This window comes from Rhinolophus sinicus, chromosome 3 (genome assembly GCF_057876585.1).
Source record: "Rhinolophus sinicus isolate RSI-liver-muscle chromosome 3, RSI-T2T, whole genome shotgun sequence".
Lineage (NCBI taxonomy): Eukaryota > Metazoa > Chordata > Mammalia > Chiroptera > Rhinolophidae > Rhinolophus > Rhinolophus sinicus.
This window is the reverse complement of record NC_142503.1, coordinates 857483-878259: the sequence shown is the minus strand read 5'-3', so window position 1 is coordinate 878259 and position 20777 is coordinate 857483. Positions and strand designations below refer to the sequence as shown.

General features: G+C 58.8%; 1 protein-coding gene across 1 annotated transcript in view; it reads left to right on the top strand.

Annotated features, from left to right (window-relative positions):
• Positions 1-914: 914 nt before the first annotated feature.
• LPCAT1 (lysophosphatidylcholine acyltransferase 1) overlaps positions 915-20777 on the top strand; it is a 43429-nt gene continuing 23566 nt past the window's right edge. The window contains exons 1-2 of the mRNA XM_074329121.2: positions 915-1208; positions 17684-17826. Coding sequence (XP_074185222.1) covers positions 1062-1208; positions 17684-17826 — 290 coding nt within the window. The 5' untranslated portion in view covers positions 915-1061. The remainder of the gene's footprint in view (positions 1209-17683; positions 17827-20777) is intronic.

Here is a 20777-nt window from a genome sequence, read left to right as displayed (position 1 = left end):
GTCCTCCCTCCCTCGCCACCCACGCCTGCTCCTCCATCTCATGGCTCAGGGGCCCAAGCAGCGGCGCGCAGTTAGCTGTTCTCACTACAAAAGGTTTGTCAATTTTTGAAATTTATGAATTTTGAACAGGAAGCTATTTGCCTTAGTTAATTCTGTGCCATAAATCAGGGATTCCCCGGATGTCTCCCCTTCACCTGGGGAATAATTCCATGAACTAGAGTAATTAGGGAAGGAGAAGGAATCACGATTCCCATCACCCCTTCCCCAAGCACTGGGTCCCAGACAGCAAATGCCTCTGTGGATCCCTCCCGCCCGTCCGCGGGAGCCGGGTGATTCGGCTGGTCCCCGCGGTCCGAGTGGACCACACGTGTCTGGAATGCGGCCGGCCTCACACTCCGTGAGCTGGGTCTGGCGCGTCCCCATGGATCCGAGTCTGCACGGGCCTCTCACGTGGGGTCTGGCCGGGCCCTGCTCCTCGTGCGCCGCAGGATTTGGGCAGGTGGGGCGGCCTCGCACCTACACCGCTGGGCTCCACACCCACATCCCGGGGAGTGCGTGTGCTGAGTGGCGGAAGGGGACGACGTGGTGCGGGCCACCACACCAGGAACCGGACCTCCTCTTCCCCCGGGACCAGGACCAGGACCAGGACCAGCCGGCCGGTCCCCGCGGTCCGGCTACTGCGAGAAGCGCTCGGACCAGAGCCTGGGCGCCCCTCGGGACCCGCGGCCCCGCCCCTCGTGGCCCCCGCGCCCCTCGCGGCCCCTCGCGGCCAGCCACCGGCGAACTCCGGGTGCAAAGAGCGGGACGAGGCTGGGGCCGCCTCTCCCGGCCGCGGTGGGCGGGGCTCGCAGGGAAGCCCCGCCCCTGCCCCGCCCCGCCGACGCCCCCCGCCCACGTCACACCGCAGCCCCTCCCGCGCCTGCGCGGCCGCGCGCCGGGCCCGCTCCAGCTGCCGCGCATCCTCGGCCCGCGCCCGGCTCCGCGCTCCGCTCCGCTCCGCTCCCCGCTCCGCGCTCGGACCTCCAGGCTCCGCGGCTACCCTCGCGGAGGGCGGCACGGCCATGAGGCTGCGGGGACGCGGTCCCCGGGACGCCCCTGCCTCCGGCGCCGCGTCCAGCACGGGGGCCGGCGGCGCGCGGCTGCTGGCGCCCCCGGGGCGGAACCCATTCGTGCACGAGCTGCGCCTCAGCGCCCTGCAGAAGGCCCAGGTGGGTGCCCGCCCGGTGTCCGGCGCGCGTGGCGCGGAGGGGCGGGGATGCGCGGCGGGAAGGGACCCGCGGAGGGGGCCTCGGGCGCGGCCCAGCCCGACCGCCGCCCTCAGGCCCCCGCGGCCCGCATCCTGCACCCCACTTCCCGAGTCTCCACGGCCCTCACCCCATCGCGGGTCCCTTCTCCCAGGTTCCCGCCGCCTGTTTCCCGCACCTAGGTCCTCATCCTCTTTCCCTGGGCCCCCCGCACCCCGCCCTGCGCCCCTTTTTTCCGGGATCCCGCGCCCCCTTTCCCTGATCGCCGCACCCCCGTCTCGGACCTGCCCCCGCGTTCGGTCCACGCGGCTCGGTCCCTGGTCCGGTTGTCGACTCCCGCCGCGTGCAGGCCCCGCCTCGGTGGACCCCCTGGATGTGACTTTGTCACTTGATGAGCTTGGTGTGTGGGGACCTCGTTGGTCATTTGAAGGAGTGCCACGGACAGTGGGGGGCGGGCGGCGTGGCGTCCCTTGAAGATGAACCGCGGGAGAATTTACACCATGTTTGCAAATTGTTTTCTGGGGCGTGTGCAAGGGATGCTCCCTGGGGGTGGGTGTAAGCAGAATCCCTTGTCCGCAACAGCGGTCCAGCCCGGGAGGGACCAGTAAGCCCTGTGCGTCCATGTATGTCATTTGTGGGCTCCTCTGGTCAGGCTGAGGGATGGGTGGCTTCCAGGAGCAGTGGGCCTCCACACTTGTCCCCTTCCTTCACGTGGCTTCTGACCTGGTGGAAGGACTCCCGGTGTGGGAGCTGCATGCTGGTTGTGCGTGTCTGTGAGATCGCTCAAAGTGGGCCTTTGTTCTGGCTCCAGAACTGTCCACAGAAGCAGATGCAGCCTCCTGGCCCCAGCGGTGGCCAGTAGGTGGGGAGGGTATTTCCATGTGTGTGTGATGAAACTTTTTTGGGGAGGTGGAGATTGAGAATTTTTTAATGTGTAAAGTAATTCATCTGAAATAATAGTTAAGTGAAAGTTCTTGAAGAAGTCAGCGTAAAGTTGTCATTTTCTGAGGCACCTGTCTTTTCTCGAAGCACCTTCTTGGTGGGTTCAGGAAGCACGTGGGAGAAGAAAGGGTGTGTAGAGACAGAGCAGAGTGAAGAGAATAGAGAGGTGTCGTCCATTCTGGTGACACAAAAGGGCAAGGTTGCCCCAGGCTTCTGAGCCTCGTCCCTGGTCTCTGTGCATGTCCGAAGCCAGACACCAGCATCTGCCGGCCGTATGGTCTGGGGGCCCCTTGTTCACTTGCAGCCTCGTCCTGATCACCTGCCAGGTGCTGTGCCCAGGGCACTAGGGCGTTAAGACACAGTCACTTCCTCTGAACTCCTGAGTGGGCCCCCCCAGCCACCAGCCCTCTCGCCCCAAGTCTGTGGTCCTGAGGGCCTCCTTCCTCTGACTGCTCTACTGCTTAGAACCCTTGAAGGTGCCCTGGGGACCGAGCCCTGACTGCTTCAGGTGCTTCCCACGGTCCCTTCTGGGCACTGCACCACCCCCAGGCTTGTCACTCTTGGCCCCAGGTGCCACAGGGTTCTCGGTCTTCCTCTTGCCCACTCTCTCCTGACCTCTCTGCTCCTCCCTCTTGGGTGAAGTATCACCTTCAGGAAGAAGCCCCCTCCTCCCTGAGGTCCCTGAATGACTACCTCCGAATCCCTGCCACTATTGCAGCCGCTGTTACTGCGCGTACAGGCGGGGGTGGGGGGTGGGAGGCAGCCGGTCTGTTCTGCCCCAAACTGCACTCACTGCCCAGCTGGGTTGGGCCTCGTGCAGATGTGTAGCTAGTTGTTGAGTAAAGAAGCAAGTGCAGGGAGAGGCTGTCAGAGCAGACGCAGACATCCCCAGCTGCCCTCCATTAGGGTCCAGGGCTGTGAACCCAAGGCCCTCGGGCTGTCCTCCAGTGAGACTGGCCAGGCGGCTGCCAGGTCCTAGTTTTGGGTGTGGATAGGCATTATCGGGATGACATTCAGAAATGGAACAGGTGCTAGGATGTCTCAGGCTCCCGGGCAGGACGGGATACTTTGTGCACACCTTGTTGCAGTGTCAGAACTGTCACATGCCTTTATAACAGAGGCGTCCCTATGCTCGGATGCCTGCAGTGTGTGGCTGACAGTGTGTAGCTCAGAAATGCCGTCCAGGATCCAAGTCCTGCTCTACGCACGCAGCTGGCTTTGTGCCAAGCAGAGCTGTCTGCCAAGCTTCTCACCTTTATCTACTGTGTTAGGGCAGTTTGCGCAGTGAACTAGCCTATCAACCAAAGAAAGCCTGCCTCCCAAATCGATAAATAAATGGATTCAGCAATGCCTGAGACACCGGGGCGCTGGGAGAACCACCTACATTCCCGTAAGATGAAGCAGTAAGGGGCCTGCATTGACCTGCTGGCATGCGCTGCCAGCGAGGGGCCGCCACGTGTCTGAGGATTAATGGCCAGTCCGCCTGTCACTTAACTGCAGATGTAGCAGGAGCTTAAGCAGCTCTTTGGACAGTAAACAGCAGCGTAAGATCCGGAGACTGTGGAGAGTCTGCTACAGGATAATTACATGGACATTTGTTGCTTCTGAAGTCATGAAGTGGTTTCGTAGTGCCCGGGTTTTCTGGTGCTTCCCACTGGAACCCATGGGTGTGGGCACATCTCCCTCCAGCTCTGAAGTCTCCCCGTTTTTTAACTCCCTGTAACTAGTGTCCTTGAGAACTTACTTCCTGGGAAGCAGACTGGCTTCCTGTGCACCTTGGAATTAACTGTGGGATGAGGCAGTTTAGGGCACCCCTCCCCCAGCCTAATCCCCAGAGAGGATGGCAGATTCTCACGCACCAGACCTGCATGGGGTGGGGGGTGGGGGGTGGAATTTACCCAAAAGTGGGTGATCTTCTTCTACGAGTCCTTATCCAAATGCTTGAGTTTTGATAGTTAAAAACAACAACAACAAGAAAAAAACAGGTGCCCTGTTTGGTCTCAACCTGGATCCCAAGTTAGGGGTGGCCATTCTGGAGCAGGGGGTCCCATGCCCACCTGGCCCACTAGCCTCAGTGCGTCACCCCCACACACAGAGGGCCTGCCTTTGCCTCGCTCGGCCCACCCCGCCCACCCCGCTGCCGCTGGTATCTGGGTGCCCAGGCCTGACACTTCCCAGCGGCAGCTGTTTATCCAGCCCTCCTGCGAGCCAGTGCTCTGCCAGGGTGTGTGGAGGGCGGATAAACAGGAGGTGGCCCTGCCCTAAGCTGGTGTTCTTGAGGGGCTGCTGGTAATAGAAACCCCAGGGGAACATGGGGGTGGGGATTTGCAGCAGAGCGTGTGTCCCGTGGGAGAAAGAAGGCCTGGGAGGCTGAGGCTGCTAGCATACCCCAGGCCCCACGTCTCCGGCCACCTTCTGACCACCTGGGAGTCTGATGGTGACACGTCAGTGAGATCCGGGCATCCTTGCACTGGTCACTCAGCCCAGCCCTGGGAGGAGGGTGGGGGAGGGTCAGGTAGGGAGTGAGGTGGCCTGTCCCCGTGTCCCAGGTGAGGAGACAGTGCTGTCCCTGGAGTCCCGGGCAGTGGACGTGGAGGGACGGTGCCCTGCCAGTGCTGGAGGGCGGGCTCAGTGCACGTGTCTGACTGGCCTCTCAGGGAGTCTGGCCCATAGGGAACTAGCTGTCCCTTCTAACTCACCAATTCTAATCTATGGAGGTGCACACGTGGCACTAACGGGCTCATGTTGGGGGTTCAAGGCCGAAAAGGCTTGTCTTCTCTGTTTTTATGCTCTTCTGTCCTGTGATTGCGTTTTCAGTGTGTGTGTGTTTTACACATGTGTGTATACATACAGACACACTCACATGTACACACACGCGTGTGCCCAGAAGTATATACACACATTGTATACACACACATATATGCCCAGAAGTACATACACATGTTGTATACACACACACATATACACACATTATACACACACACACACATATACACAGAAGTACACACACACATATACACAGAAGTACACACACATTCACATACACAGAAGAACACACGGTTTTGTTTTACAAGCTCTGTAATGTCTTAGGACTGAGCGAAGCGCAGTCAATATTATTTCCCATTTTAAACAATCAGGATTTTGTCCCCAAAACAGTAGCCCCTGGAAAGCTGAGCTGTAGGAGCTGGGCACCTTGCCCCCCACAGGTGCCAGGGCTCCAGGAGGGCACCCCCAGTGCTGCACCTCTGAGGAGGGGCCTGGGCCTCCCTGCTCAGGCACGTCTGGGCGACGCCTCCACTAAATCGTGTTCCGCAAAGCCTGGCGCCTGCCCCTCCCGCCTGACCCGACACTGGGAGCCTTGGTGACCACTCTACTCCCCAGCCTTCACCGACACAGCCAGACAAAGTGCCACTGTCCCCAAAGCGAGCAGAAGCCGTAATCGCTCTTGGGCGTTCCCGTGGGTTTGCAGGGGTGAGTTAGGGTGACCTGGCCTGGCCTCAGTTTGTTGTGTTCTGTTAACCTTTCTCTGTGAAGTGCAGAATTTTGAAGATAAGCCCAGAGGACAATGTGTGTTTGGAAATAACATGTTTACGTGGGATCGCAGTTTGTCCTTCCAGAACCCCCCTTGCTGTGCAGCCCTCGGCGCCCCCACATTCCGCAGAATTAAAACTAGTTCCTTGTCTCTTGGCATTTTAACCGCCTTACGGTCTCGAGCAGCCTCGAGAGCTCGGGTGTTTGAAAGGCTGAAATGCTGCTCTCACTGCTGGCGTGGGCTTCTGTCCTCCTTCAGGCACAGTTCCCTGGGCTCTGCACACGTGACCGTGACATCCAGGAGGCCACCACCCAGTGTCATGGGTGGAGCCACTGGCCTCGCCCTGTGCTGGTGTGGGGACATGTCACAGGTGCCCTGGGACCACTCTTAAAACTCCTGCTTCCATTTCAGAGTCTGAGGGGTGACTTGTTTTCCCTAAAAAATTATCTGCCACATAAAAACTTTAAAAAAACATCTTTCACAACTTTAATGTTTCAGACCCCTGGGATGCAGACACAGAGCTGGGCCTCTCTGTGCCGTGTCCCACGCAGGGTCCCCGAGGTGTGGGGTCTAGGACCAGCGCTGGGCTCCCAGCAGGGCCTGCTGCTCGGCGTCCGACACAGCCAGGAGTGCAGACGGGCTGAGGGCCCTGACGGCCCACCCTGGATGGCGGTGGGTCTCACCTCTTAGCCTAGTTCCCCTCCCTGTCTCCCCCTGGCCCGCGGTGGGGGCACTGTCACACGTGTAGAACCCCTCTCCCAGCTGGCCGCCCTCTCCCACCCCCCCAGTCCATCCTAGTGCGTTCCTTCTAAGGAGCAGTCAGCCTGCTCACCACTGCGCTCAGCGGAGTGGCCCCCCTGGCCAGGGGCCAGACTGCCCCAGGCTCCTGTCCACTTGTGCTCTGCTGGCCAGCACCGCAGACCCACTGCCAGGCCCAGCCTCACCACCAATGTTGCCAGTCAGCCAGGCTCCCCGCAGCTGGGGGGACAGAGTCCTGATGTTCTGGGGTGCTTTCTGTACTTGGGGGTGGGGTACAGGAGGTGCCCAGGTGGGGCTGCCTGCAGGTGGAGGCTTCTCTCCACAGCTGGGAGCAGAGGACAAGCCCCGACAAGAGCACTTAGGACAGCGGTCACCAGGTCCTGCTGGCTAGCAGGTATTCGCTAAACAAATGCAAGCAGGTGGGAACGCTGCCATTCTTGAATTTCAAGATTCCTTTATTCAGACCCTGCAGTCTGGCCCCTGGAGGTGAGGCATTTCCTTGGGCCATAGCTCTGAGCTGAGCCGAGCTGGGGGCAGTGAGGGGCCATGGGTCTGTCCGGCGCTCCCAGCAGCCTCTCCCCGCCTCTAGCGTGTTGCGGTCTGCGCCCCTCCCACCTTTCCTGCCCCTGCCTGCCGTCCCCCTGGGCTGAGGCGCACCCTGCCACCTGATGCCAAGATGGCTGCCCACTCACCCTGGTCTGCCATCCAGGGAGGCCGTACCTGACTTCAGCCAGTTAGGTTGGGAACATGCACTTACAAGAGGGGCTGGGGCCTTCTCCTCACTTCCTCACTGAGGCGCCTCTGGCCTGTGAGCTCCGAGGGCAGGGACACAGCCAGGGGCCCATAGCGGCTCTGGGACGACCAGTCAGTGCACAGATGGTCTCTTGGCTCCTGGTGCCTGCAGCAGTGCTGGCTCTGCTGGTGTTCTGACGCTCGTGGTGGGCTCTGGCGTCACCTGGTCCCCAGAGCAGGACGTCCCTTCTCTGTGCCTGGGCCGTGCGGCCCCCGCTGCCCCCCTTCCTCCTGAGTGTTTTATCCCCTCGGAGGGACCTGTCCTCTTGGAGTAGCCCCTGTGTCCTGGCCCCTCCCCAGGCTGCTCCACCACCTATGGGGCTCACAGTGTCCGGGTGTTTTTCTGCAAGCAAAGCTCCGTGTTCTGTGGACGTGTAAAGAGGGTGTCCTGCCCCACAGGTGTCGCCGTCCCTGCTGTATCTCAGTAGGGACGTGGAGCTAGCGTCGGCCTTTGGAGGCCAGGCCTGTTCCCAGAGTAGAATGTCCAGCGCAGGAAGCTTACACTTCCTGGCGTCTCGGCTCCCACCCCCACCCCAGGGCCCCCACCTGCGTTTTGGTTGATTGTGGAATTCTACATGTGCACGTGCAGGAGTAACCAGAATCCTGGGGCCACAGGGACAGACTCGGGCTCCAGCCGATGGGCCCTGAAAACCCAGAGGTGAACTCTTCTAGAAATTGAAGAAGGGGAGGAAGGGGAGGGGACTGGAGGCCGGCAGGAGCCGGGGAGGGGCACGGGCGTCCATGAGGCTGATCTGCCTGTGCCCTTTACCCCTGCCCGCCTGCCGCCCCTCCCGCGGGCCCTGCCCTCTGGCCCTGGAGCCTTTTGCCCCGCTCCCCGCACGCACGTCCTCTGCCGCCTGAAGCCCAGCTCTCATTGTACAGACCTTGCCCAGCTTCCCTGAAGAAGGGCTGCTCGCGCGCTCCCCCCAGGCGTGCCCATCTCTCCCGACACCTGTCATCTGTTATTTGTGTCGCGCCCCCACCTCCCACCTTGGGCCCAGCCTCTGGCCGTTGGCGTCTCGGTGCTGGTTTCCCTGGCGTCTGAGTCCATGTGGCAGGTGGCTGCTGAGGACCAGGCGGCCTGTCCGCTCCCCGGGCTCTCGTGTCCCCAGGGCTCCCAGTGCCGTGATCCCCGCACGCCTTACCCGGAGGCCCCGCTGCCCACCATGCTGACCGCTGACCTAGGGGTTGGCTTCATACTTCCTTTACCAGGTGGACCGTGGGCCCCACATCTCGGGCTGCCCCCGGGTCCCGGCGCCGGGGGCCTGTGAAGCCCTCGGTGCTGATGACTGAGCCCGACAGGGTCAGCGGCTCGAGGGCCCAGCTTCTGGTCAGAACCCGCAGGCACTGGCCGCAGGGCAGGCAGGCAGGCTGCTGCTGGTGGGGATTTCCGTGGGGTGGGGGCTCCTGGGCGTGGGCTGTCGCGTTCAGGCCGAGCCGTGCTGACCACGAAGGGCTGCCTCACAAGACCCGCGGTCCAGTGCAGTGGGCTGTCCGGGAAGATGGCCCTGCTACCGACTGTGGGACAGTTGTGAGCTCAGGGAGTCACTGAAACACTCAGTTTGAAGAAGCGTCCGGACTGCGCGCTGGGCGGTGAGATTTGATTGGAGAGCTCGTGAAGAGTGGTGACGGGGATGGTGGGGAGGCAGGGCTGGCTGAGGGCTTGAAAGACAAAAATAGCTGTTTTAGAGAAGCTATATTTAATTTTAGACGTGAGTGGGAGAGCTGGGAAGAAACGGGCATGTGGGCAGTGGTAAGCACGGGCTCTGGGAGTTTCCCCGAGCGGAGGCTCAGGTGATTCTGACGGTCACATGGGTGGACAGGGAGCCTCAGAGGGGGACAGGTGCCACCTGAGGTCAGCAGGCAGTAGGTGTTCACTCGCTAGTAAGAAGTCCACGGGTTTGGGGTGCAGGATTTTTATAGATGGGCAAGGACACAGGAGAAGCCCAGGTACCCAGCGCACAGAGTGTGTGTGTTCCCATGCAGGGGCCCCTGGGACGTGCCCTGTGCCCCCCACCCCCGCACAGCCATTTCCACCCCCGTGTTGACACCTTGGATCTCCAGCCGCCTGTGTGTCTGTCTCTTCATAAAGAGGAAGCTTTTTCATGAGAGCAATGGTGTGTGTGACGAGATAAGACCAACCGACCTTTCCGAGCTCCAGGCTTTCGTTTCACTTTTGCTTTATTCTGAATGTTGGACTCAGTGTGGAAACCCCTGTTTAGTCCACACTGGCTGCAGCATAGGGTTTGGGCCTGTGGGACTTTGTGTCTAACAAAAAAAGCCACCCCGGGAGCCTGGAATGTCCCCCATGGTCCTGGGGAGCCGCTTCCTGCCTGGACACGGCTGCCTGTGGCCACAGCTGCCAGGCCTTCAGGTGCAAGCTCCGCACTTGTACAATATTCTGTCTATACTAAACCGGATTCTTGAAACGCTTGCTTTGTATGTGTTTTTATAAGTAACAGCAAAAACACCAAGATTGATTCCCTGGGCAGGGTTTTCGTGTTGATCTCACATTGCCCTGGACAGCTTTCTGCAGAATTTACACACTTCATGTCTAATCTACTTGGCCAAGCACAGGGGTGACCCTGGCCAGCACCCCAGGTACGTTTCAGGGATTCACGAGCCCCAGCCCCAGAAACCACTGCTTTGGCAACTCTGGAACCCTGGGCACGTGTCCTTCCAAAGAGGAGCCTGTAACCCCAGACTCCCCGGTCTGCCCTCGTCACAGCTCCTGTCCCGTAGTGCCCCCAACCCCCACTGTGTTTGGGGGCCGGTTGGTGCACTCCTCTGGGCTCCAGCATGAGCCGTTTTGTATGGCCCAGGGGTGAGCGAGGGTTCTGGACCCAGCCTTGCAGCAATTCGGGAAGGATCTGCCCTGCAGAGGTACTGGGGTGCCTGGGTGAATAGGGAGGCCAGTGTGTCCTGCAGAGACTGGGCAGGGCGACCTGGGGTCAGAGGGCGACCTGGCCGCCATGCAGACCTCTGAGCACTGAGGGCTGTACTCTGGCTGCGTGTGGAGGGCCTGGCTGGGAGCTGCCGTGTTGCATCTTGGAGGAGGGTGGGTCTTGGGTTCTGCAGGTGAAACAGTAGGAACTGGTAAGAAAGATGGTGGCAAATGTGACCCCCAAATGTGTGTCCGCTAAGCAGACCAACTGAAGGATGCTGTCTCAGTGGGGAGGGCGGGCAGGGGAGCAGCTATGCTGTGACGATACACACCTGAGCCCTGGGCAGCAGCCAAGTGTCGTCCCAGTGCCGGGCCGCGTCCAAGGTCGTGAGGTGCATGGAGGAGGGATGGCCAGCCCCATCTCATCCTGCTGCTCCTTGAACTTGGCCTTTGCTCTGACCAGCCGGCTGACCTTGGGAAGCTGCCCACCTCCCTGACTGCCTCAGTTTCCCCACCTGTCCAGGCCCACCTCTCCAGCGGCCGGCCCTGCCTGTCTGCCTCTCACCGAGCCATGCCCTCACGTGCTGCACATGCCGTTGGGGTGTTCACTGACTTGGGTACTTGACTCGTCTGCTGCATTGCTCCTGGAACTGCTTCTTGGTGGCCTCACGGCCACCCTCATTCTGAGAAGTGTCCATTGAGTTGATAAGCAGTTCCCTTCAGTTCTTGCCCTCATGGGGGGACCCTCTGTCCCCCAACTCTGGGTTTCTGGGCTGGGAGCAACAGGGGGCCTCCTGGCCTCTGGCAGCTCCCCAAGTGGCCCAGCAGGTAAGCCCCAGCGCCTCACTGCCCTGGGGTCCCATCCTGGTGAGTGGACAAACCTGTTGCTCCGTGCGCCCATGGTTCCCAGGGCCCCAAGTGTTTGCTGCAGCACCCCCATTCCTCCAGGCTCCCCGCACTCCCCAGGCCCCATCCTCAATAGTGGTTTGTCCACCTCCTGGGTCTCACCTGGGCCTCCCGTCCTTGACAAACGCTTTATTCAGATGCCGGGCGTCTAAATGGCATAGATATGAGTCCCATTTTGTTTGTTATAAGACATGAAATAATTGTCACCTCCGGACCAGTCCTCAGTGCCCCATGTAACTCGCAGCTCCTCCCTCTGGCTCGCCCTTGCGTCTGTCTGTCACATAGGCCACCTTCAGCTCACCTGTCCCCTGGTGGCCCCCTGGGTGGCATCCAGCTTGCTGCCACCCGCGACGCTGGCATCAGCCGTCTGTCTAGTCACCTGCACCTGTGTGAGCAGCTTGGGGAGCCAGGCCTCCCGCTGCCAGGTACACATGCTCAGGCCCTACCTGTGCTCTCACCTGCAGCCGCCAGGCTGCGGTGTCATTCTCAGGGAGCTTTCGGGGAGACCCACCTGAGTTGTGGGCCTTCCCAGAACCTCTGCCAGCTGCTGGCTCCCTGCCCCTGGAGCAGCCACACCCCCTCCTCCCGTGCTCTCCTGGCCGCAGGTGTTGTTAGAGGCTTGCACGGCTGACGGGTCCCTCAGCGTGGCGTCACTCCAGTGTGCATGCCCGGTGCACACACGCCATCACGCCGCCCTAGCTGGCCCATCCACTCCTGGAGAGGGTGTGTTTCCCCACAGTGACCAGCCTGGTACAGGGACAGGAACGTGTGGATAAGAGGGACGTGTGCACGCTGACGATCCTTGGCTCTTACCGAGCAGGGCCGTGGTGCCGTGGTGGTTAGGAAACACGAGGCACTTGCACCAGTGGGCCTGAGGCGATGCCAGTGGCCTTTGTGGCCTTGGCAGAGAAGAGGGGTGATGCCCGTGAGTCAGATCAGGCATTGTGACCGCAGCTGCCTCACTGAGAGCTCTGGACCGACTGGTGCATCAGGTGAATTCGCTGTGAATTGGTGAACATTTCCCATGTGAAATGAGAATTGTCACTTTCAGACTTCTCACTACGGGACATTTCAAATATACTCCAAGCGTGTCAGCTTAGGCCGTCCTAACAGGGTAACCCAGGTGGCAGCTAGAACATGAATCTCTCTCTCTCCGGGTCCTGGAGGCTGGACGTGTGAGCTCCAGGTGTGGCCAGAGCTGCTTTCTCATCAGGCCTCTCCTTGGCGTGCGCAAGTGCACATGTGTGTGTGTGTGTGCGCGCGCGCGCGCCTGAGACCGTGGGTCACGTGATAACCGTCTGTGAAGCTCTCGTCATGTCACCGTGTCCCCGGCAGCGTCCGGGCCTCTGCCAGCTCTCCGCATCTCGCTGCACCACTGACTTCCAAGTTCCCCTCTGGCGCTTTCTCCCCCGACCTGGAATCAGCTTCGCTTGGGGCCCTGTGTCCTGTGGGCGTAAATGGTGTCTGAGGCCACAGGCAGCCCTCAAATTTCCCCTGGCCCCTGGGCATGTCACCGCTGGGACCTGCTCTACTGGGGGCTCTGGATGGAGTGTGCGGGTTGGAATGCGTGCTTCACCTTCCAATCTAGTGTAAATCAGCCACGTGCTGGGGACGTGTATGTCAGTGTCACTCGTGTTAAACCCCTTTGTAATGGGACAGTTTATCGTTGCCGATTTTCAGTAGTTAAATAACTCAGCCAGGGATTCTAAATGTCTTTCCTCTCAGGATTGTGTCACAAGCCTTCATTTAGCGCATGGGCAGGGTGACTGCCTGGCACGTGGGAGGGTGACCGGGGCTCCCGGTAACAATGGGAAGGCTGCAGCTGTTGGCAGCATCTGGAGAGGGCGCAGGTCCTGGCACTGCCGGCTTTTCCCTTCCCTGTCCCGTTGCCGAGGCTTCTGCCTCCTTAGGGACTGGCCCCCAGCCCCTGGGGCTCCGGCCAGTCGTCACCTGGGAGCAACAACCTCCCTCTCTGGACCTCCGTCCCCACCTGCCCCCCCAAGTGCTGCCTGCACAGCTGTCATCTGCCAGTTGCCACCCCACCCACTGGGCAGAATGGCCCCTATCAGAGGGCCTTTGGTGTGAACAGGTCCTAGGGGACCCTCCCCGGGCCAGGCTCTCTGAGCCAGTGTCCAGCACAAAGCTGCTCATTGGGGTGTGGGGAGTGGACACCTGCCCTCTCCCTGAGGCATCCCTGCCCCTCCCTGTATGCTCCTCATGGGGAAAAGCACTAGGGCTCCGCAAAGCCGCAGGCCCGCCCTCTGGGCCGGCAGAGGAAAGCAGCATAGCCGCCTCAGGGAGAAATTGCCATGTCTAGCCCGCCCACTACCCGGTACCTGACCACAGTACCCTCTGAGTGCTCGGCCAAAACTGCCTGGAAGTGGCCTGGTGGCTCCATTCCATCACACACTCTTTGTTCTGTGTTTCCAGTCTGGCCAGGATTTTCTAGCACCATCTTTGCAGTGACACTGCTCTTCCCTCAGCCCCACCCCCACCAGAGTTGTGCACACCCATGTGGCTGTCACAGCTGCTCCCGCCGTCGTCACTGTGGCCCCCAGCACCAGGTCAGCTGGCACAGGCTGAGGCCCGTGGCCGGTGTGCACAGGGCGTGGGGGATGGTGAGGATGCAGGGAGGCTGGTGGCCGGGCCTGGGAAGGCTGCAGGCGATAGAGCCTGGGAGGGAGGCAGGCGATAGAGCCTGGGGAAGGCGGCAGGCGATAGAGCCTGGGAGGGAGGCAGGCGATAGAGCCTGGGAAGGAGGCAGGCGATAGAGCCTGCGAGGAGAGGGCGGCCAGAAGGCACAGGATGGCATGGTCCAACCAGGGGCAGTCTATGCTCAGGACAAGTGGCCAGAGCCCACAGATGGTTCTGGAAGGAGCTGAAGCACTCCTTCCAAGTCCTGGGGATGGTTTCTGCCTCCTCTGGGGCAAGGCTGAGCCCAGCAGAGAGCACAAAGAGCTGTGGGAACCCAGTGAAGCAGCTGGAAAATACGTGGGCTCTCAGCCTGGGAAGCCGGGACCTCCCCGGACCCTGTAGGGGTGCGATTTACATAGCACTATCTCTATCCAGTGTGTGTGTACACATACATACACATACATATATACGTGCATGCATAATATACATACGCACAGGTATATATAATGTACACACGCATATATAATGTACATACATATACGTGCATACATAATGTACATACATATATACACGCATGCGTACATAATGTACATCCACACATATCTACACACACACATGCGCGTGCGTGCACTGACAGAACCGCCTCTCCCAGCCTCCAGGTGGTGCCAGGCGGTGCCAGGCGCTAGGTACACTGCAGGTCTGTGGGGCTCTGTCTCAGGCTATGTCTGGTCCCCACCCTCCTGCTCCCCATGTCATCGGCAGCTTGTCTGTTTGCTGAGGGTCAGAGCCTGTGATGGTCACTCACACATCCTTCCCTTCTTGCTGCAAAACTGAGAAACCAGGACTGTGCCCTGTGTGGTGCACATGGCAGCCAGAGCACTGGTGCGTTATGTCCGGTTCAAATATGTGGCCCGGGTTCAATGGCCGAGTGAAGCCAGGGGCTGCCGACCAGCCTCCAGGAAACATGTTGCTAACTAACCAAACAACAGCTGCGCTCCGTGCCCCAACTCGGGGTGCTGGGCAGGCTTGTGTCCTCCATCCCGTCTCACCAGCTCCTCCCTGTTGGTCCACACGGAATGGGGTGCTGCCCCCCGGGGTCCCTCGGAGCCCCATCCCTGTCTGCAGGCCTCAGATGCACAGGGTGGGGCAGCCGCGTGGTCTTTCTGGAACCCTATTAGACACTGTTGCTTCTGTCCATGATTTGTAGTAGAAACCATCCTGGTACCTAAAGGAAAGTGGCTGCAGAGTGTGTGTGGGGTGCAAATGCTGTGCCATCCGTGTGTGTGGCCTGGCTGAGCCGTTCTGCCCTCTGTGGCCTGTCTCTCTGCCAGCACAGGCACCAGGCTTGAGGAGCGATTTATGGGAACCAATAGTGAACTCTCAGGAACTGGATGTCTCTGCACATTGAAAGGAGACGGCCAGCTGGATGATGAGCCCCAGGACCGTCCCCTCGGAGCCGGCACCCTGGGCGGTGCGGGCAGCCAGCCCTCCAGACGCGAGAAGGGCACGGTCTCAGGAGCAGGAAGGAAGTGTCGTCTCCGTCTCGGTACTGCGTCCTCTTTTCCCTCTGCAACAAAATTATAAAATAGTAACAAAGTGGGGAAAGGACATAGTGTTTTACACCAAGTGTTAAAAATAAAGGAAAGGCTACAGACTTGTGGGGTTAAATTAAAGAGCTACTTAGAGAAAGTTGCGGGTTCTCAACGTGGATGTTGGGAAATTAGGCATTTCTGAAAATAGTGCTTCAGGCTTTTACCACAAGAAGTTAAACGGACCCTTAGAGTCTGGTCACAGTGCAGGAGAGGCTCTTGGAAGAGCTGAAATCAGTGTGATTGAGCAGGTCGCAGAGAGGACCACGCACATCAAACTGGTTCTATAAGCAGATTAAATAAAATAAGAGTATCTGTCAGCATAGGATAAAAAGGGTTAGAGACAGAAATACAATTAGCAGCAAAACTGTAGGTCAGGACTGCTGTAAACCCACAGGGGAATGTCCTGGGCAGATTCACTCAATTTTCCTGAAATCACACACGATGGGAAATTTGGTAGGTGAGGAAAAACCTGCTGAGGACTTCCAGAGGTTTCCTCACTGACAAAAACACTGAAATGAAATGAAGAGAAAAGAGAAAGCTGGGTGAACAGTAGTCCTAGAAACACTGAAACAGCAGTCAGACATCAGTGGAAATTCCTCTGTGGAGGCGGCTGGCTGTGACCCTAACACACCACAGGACCTGCCCAGAGCAGGCAGCGCTGGGACAGGGCCAGGGGCTCAGCCTCCCCGAGGACTCCACGATGGCTCCGTCCCAGAGGCGTCAGCTCCGTCCCAGAAGCAGACCCAGCGAGTCCTTGAAAAAGGACCTCATTCGGGCAGCTGCCCAGCCCTGTAGCCAAGGTTTGACTGTGGGAGAAGCTGTGAGCACCTCATACTGATGGTGGGTGAGGGCAGACGCAGGCTTGTCCACCAGACGCAGGGAGACCTGTGCGAGTCCAGCACCAGTCGTGACTTAAAGCAAAACAAAGCTCTCAGAGAGCCTGGGATGGAAGGTGTGTTCTCACCAGGAAGACATTTACTGGCAGCCTGGAGCCAGCGCCCATGTAATAGGAAGCAGGGTCATCAACGTCAACCAGACAGCCAGTCTGCTCTCGCTGCTCCTGTCCAACCTCAGGTTGAAACGGGAGGTTCCAGCTGGGGCGTGGATGCCCCTTCCCCCCAAAAGAGGAGCAAAGAGAGGGCCAGTCAACATTGCCTTGCTTGCAGAACGTGTGGTTTTCAGGTGTGGCAGCGTCCAACAGGCAGCCATGCCATGGGGGCTCTTGGGCACTTAGCATGTGGCCACTGGGCTGAGGGGCTCTGTGAGGACAGCTCCCACGGGCTTGTGGGACACTGTGACACAGGTGTGGGGAAGCTCACAGTTTCTATATTGAGCATGTGTGGAAGTGATAATAGTTCAGACATACCTACTGGGTTAAATAAACTATAAAGGTAATTTCATCACTTTCGTATTTCTTTAAAATGTGGCCACTGGGAAATTTTACATTATACACACTATACATTGTCTGGTTTACATAGTATCTTGTTGGGCAGTGCTGGTCTTGATAGGGAACCCAAGAGACTCTGCAGAGACCCGGGGGACAGTCAGCATGAGTTCAGTTGCAGGTGACAGACCCAATAAGGTGAGGTGGGGTGGGGCCAGTCAGGGTCGGCCACTGAGGGCTTGTGTCACCGTGGACCTTCTCATCTGTCTTTTCGTCACTGACATATTTGAAATGTGTGTTATTGCAAATGATCAGAAACTGCATCTGTTGATCATGGAGCCTTTGTGTTTCTGATTCTGTCACCCCTCCCGCCCCATCCTGGCTGAGCACCTGAGGTCAAGTTCATAGATGCGCCTGTGATATGCCAGGTGTGAAGCCAGAACCTCACTGCATTTCACTTACAGCCGTCTGTCCACTCAGGACTCTTCCTGACTTGGCCGCTCTGCTGGACCCCATGTGTGCATCACTCCCACGCCCACCCCGTGTTTGCACTGTCCCTGTCACCTGCGGGGCCTGTCCCCCTCTCCCTGGAGCCACAACCTGCCTTCCCAGTGTCCTGGCACATTCTCTGCTGGGTTCCCACTGTGACCACCTTGGGCTGCACAGCCACCCGAATTCCCTGGGCTTCCTTGGGGTCCACTCAGGCCAGCTCCATACATGGCAGCTGAGTGCTGCGAAAGTGTCCTCATGTCGTGTCAGGCCCGGGTGCAGGGCTGCCTGTGGGGTGTGAGTCAGGGGCCGAGTGCCAGCAACTCCAGGAGGGACCCCCCCACCCCACTGCTTGGCTGTCCCTCGGGTGACGTCAGGACGGAACAGGATGGTGGGGCAACAGGTGGCCAGTGACACACCCAGCCGTCCTCGGGGGCACAGCAGGCCCGGCGCTGGATCCCGGGCGACTTCCATGCAAGGAGCCCACAGGAGAGGCTTCCGAGTGACCCGCCCCTGTCTCCCCAGATCGCGGCCATGACGCTGACACTCTTCCCCATCCGGCTGCTGCTCGCCGCCTTCATGATGCTGCTCGCCTGGCCGTTTGCGCTCGTCGCCTCGCTGGGACCCACCGAGAGGGACCCTGAGCAGCCCCTGGCCTTGTGGCGGAAGTAAGTCTTTGTCCGCGGTGGCGTGGGGGCACCGGGCCCCGTGTCCGTCCTCACAGCTCCTCCTGTCCACCCAGCGTGGAATAGTCCATGTCCCGGGGACGCACTCCCCGTCCCGGACCTGCTGCCTCCTGCCCCTAGTCTGGTCTCAGGGGCCCCTCTGGCTTCGTAGCCTAAATGCTTCCTCGCTTTTAGCACCGAGCACTCTGTAGCTGGGCCTGCTGTGAACACGTCTAACTAAAGACTCACATGGACCTCAGAGAATTAAGTTAAATCACTGTGTCTTCCTGTGTAAGTGCCTCACGCTGTTCTTGGCCTCACTGTGTGCCTCGTAGTAAAGAAACTGGCGGGTGGCCTGAGAGCTCTGATAAGTATTTTCAGTCTTAGAAGGTATCACTCCTATCAAAAACCAAAGTGTTGGCCAGCCTTCTACCCTGTTCCCCTAAAATAAGACCTTGCCAGACGTCAGCTCTAATGCGTCTTTTGGAGCAAAAATTAATATAAGACCCTGTATCATATATTACATTATATTATTATATTATATTATTCTATTCTATTCTATTATACTATATTACATTATCCCTGGTCTTATAGTAAAATAAGACTGGGTCTTATATTAATTTTTGCTCCAAAAGACGCATTAGAGCTGATTGTCCGGCTAGGTCTTAATTTCGGGGAAACACGATATGTTTTAACATTGCTAATCAATCACAAGGGGTCCTTAAACAGCTTATTCGGAAACAGAAACATGAGTTGTTTAGTGCAGGGGTTGGCCAAAGGGCCCCCAGGCCAAACCTGGCTGCCACCTGTTTCTGTAAATAAAGTTTTATTGGGATGCAGGCATGCACATGTGTCGTGCACAGTCCTGGCCACTGCCCTGGAGAACGGAGTGATGGTGGCAGAGGCCTTGCGGCCGCAGAGCCCAACACGTGCTGCCTGGCCCCTCACAGGTGGGACATATTAGCTCAGCTGTCCTTTCTCTAGAAAGAGAGGGAACCACAGAAACATGGGTTCCCGTGGGAACTGGGCTCTGTCCTCAGCGTGGGTCGCCACCCTGATGCCTACAGGCCCTGCAGACACAGTGGCCACATGCAGGCCAGGGGTGGACATTAAGGTCCAAGGGTTTGTCGTGCTGGTGTTGAACGTGGTGTGTCCAGGCTTTGGGACGGGCCTTGTGTCCAGGGGACCCTTCCCTCAGGGTCCTCATGTGCTCTCCTCGTGGTGTTTCGCGTTCCCGGTCTCTCTACCTCCCCAGAAGACCGAAGGGCAGGCCGGGGCTGTGTCCCCACTGTGTCCCCAGTGCCACGCCTGGCCTGGGGCTGCTGCTGGGCCCGTCAGCCGTGGTCCCTGCGCCTGGGGCCCCACTGGCTGTGCTGCGTCATGTAGCCTGGGAGTCACGGTTTCTCTCGGAGATCGTGGTGCCCCTTGTGCTCTTTTTTTAATGTTATGAATTTAGTATCAAATATACAATCAAGCAAAATAAATCTAGGCCAAGTAGGAACCAGGGTTTCCATCTCACGAGGCTGAGGGCCCATAGCTAGAAAGCAGAGATTTCGGAGTTTCTGACAAACTACAGGTGACTTGATGAAAAGTTTGCGGTATTAGCAACGGTGGGAAGTGATAGTGCCGGGGGCTTTGTGCCTGGAGCCCCCTCCCTCCCGCTCGGCCCCCTCCCTCCCGCTCTCGGCCCCTCCCTCCCGCTCGGCCCCCTCCCTCCCGCTCTCGGCCCCCTCCCTCCCGCTCGGCCCCCTCCCTCCCGCTCTCGGCCCCCTCCCTCCCGCTCTCGGCCCCCTCCCTCCCGCTCTCGGCCCCCTCCCGCTCGGCCCCCTCCCTCCCGCTCTCGGGCCCCTCCCTCCCGCTCTGGCCCCCTCCTCCATCTGCAGATTATATCTTTTCAAAATAGATGGCTCTGGGCTGTTTTCCGCTGGGCGAGCTAACTCCAGGTGGCCTTTCTCGTGTATGAATAATTCACTAATGGGCCACAGCAAACAGTGCCCAGAGCCCAGCCTCACAGACGCCCAGGCCTGTGGAAAGGCCGCCAGGGACAGCTGGGGGCCGGCAGTTTCTCAGGAGCGCTGGTGCCTGGGGTGGGTATCATTCATCTGTGCCTGTGCGTGTGGGTCTGTCGCTGTGTAGATACATGTGTACAGGTATGAGCATGCACATGTGTGTACGTGTGTATATACGTGTGTGAGTGCACGTGTCTGTACATATATATGCATTGAGTGAGCATGCACATGTGTGTACATTATATGTGTGACATGTAGGTAAGTGTTTGCATGTGTGTGTGAGCATGCACGTGTGTGCGTGTGCTCCAGCTGCACACATCGCCCACACACTTCCCGTAGCACAGCCCTCGGGGCCCCACGCAGCAGTGTTTTGGGGAAGTCACTCGTGCTTGGCCCTGGGCTGGGTCTGGCTCAAGGGGAAACAAAGGAGAGTGAACACCCCACACTGAACTCCTGGAAGGCTTTGGGACACGGGGAGTTAAGAGGAAACAGGTTTTGAAATAGCGGGTCCAGTGCACACAACACTTGTGCCCAACACGGAGCAGCACCGTGCAGCCGTCTGGACAGTCATTGCGCGCTGCGAGCTGTGCGGTTCTGACACCCTGGTGCGAGATTAGGGAGCGTTTATGCTGAATGTAACTTAGTGTCATTCAAACCTTCATAAAGTAGAAGTCTTAGGTCTTCAATGAAGGGAGGCACGACACAATTTCACAAAAGACACTCGAAGTTACTTTCAAAACACAGTGTTGTAAAAATTGTAGCGTCTTCTTGCAAAACCCAACCAACCACCAAGCTGATGCCCAAGCCACGCCACGTGGGCAGATGGTGCTGCCCCTGCCGACTCCTGTGTTTTAGAAAGAGGGTGTCCTAGTCTGCTCAGGGCCACCTTACACCTAGAGCCGCTGGCTGGGGACTCAAACAACAGACGTGCATTTCCGGAGGCTG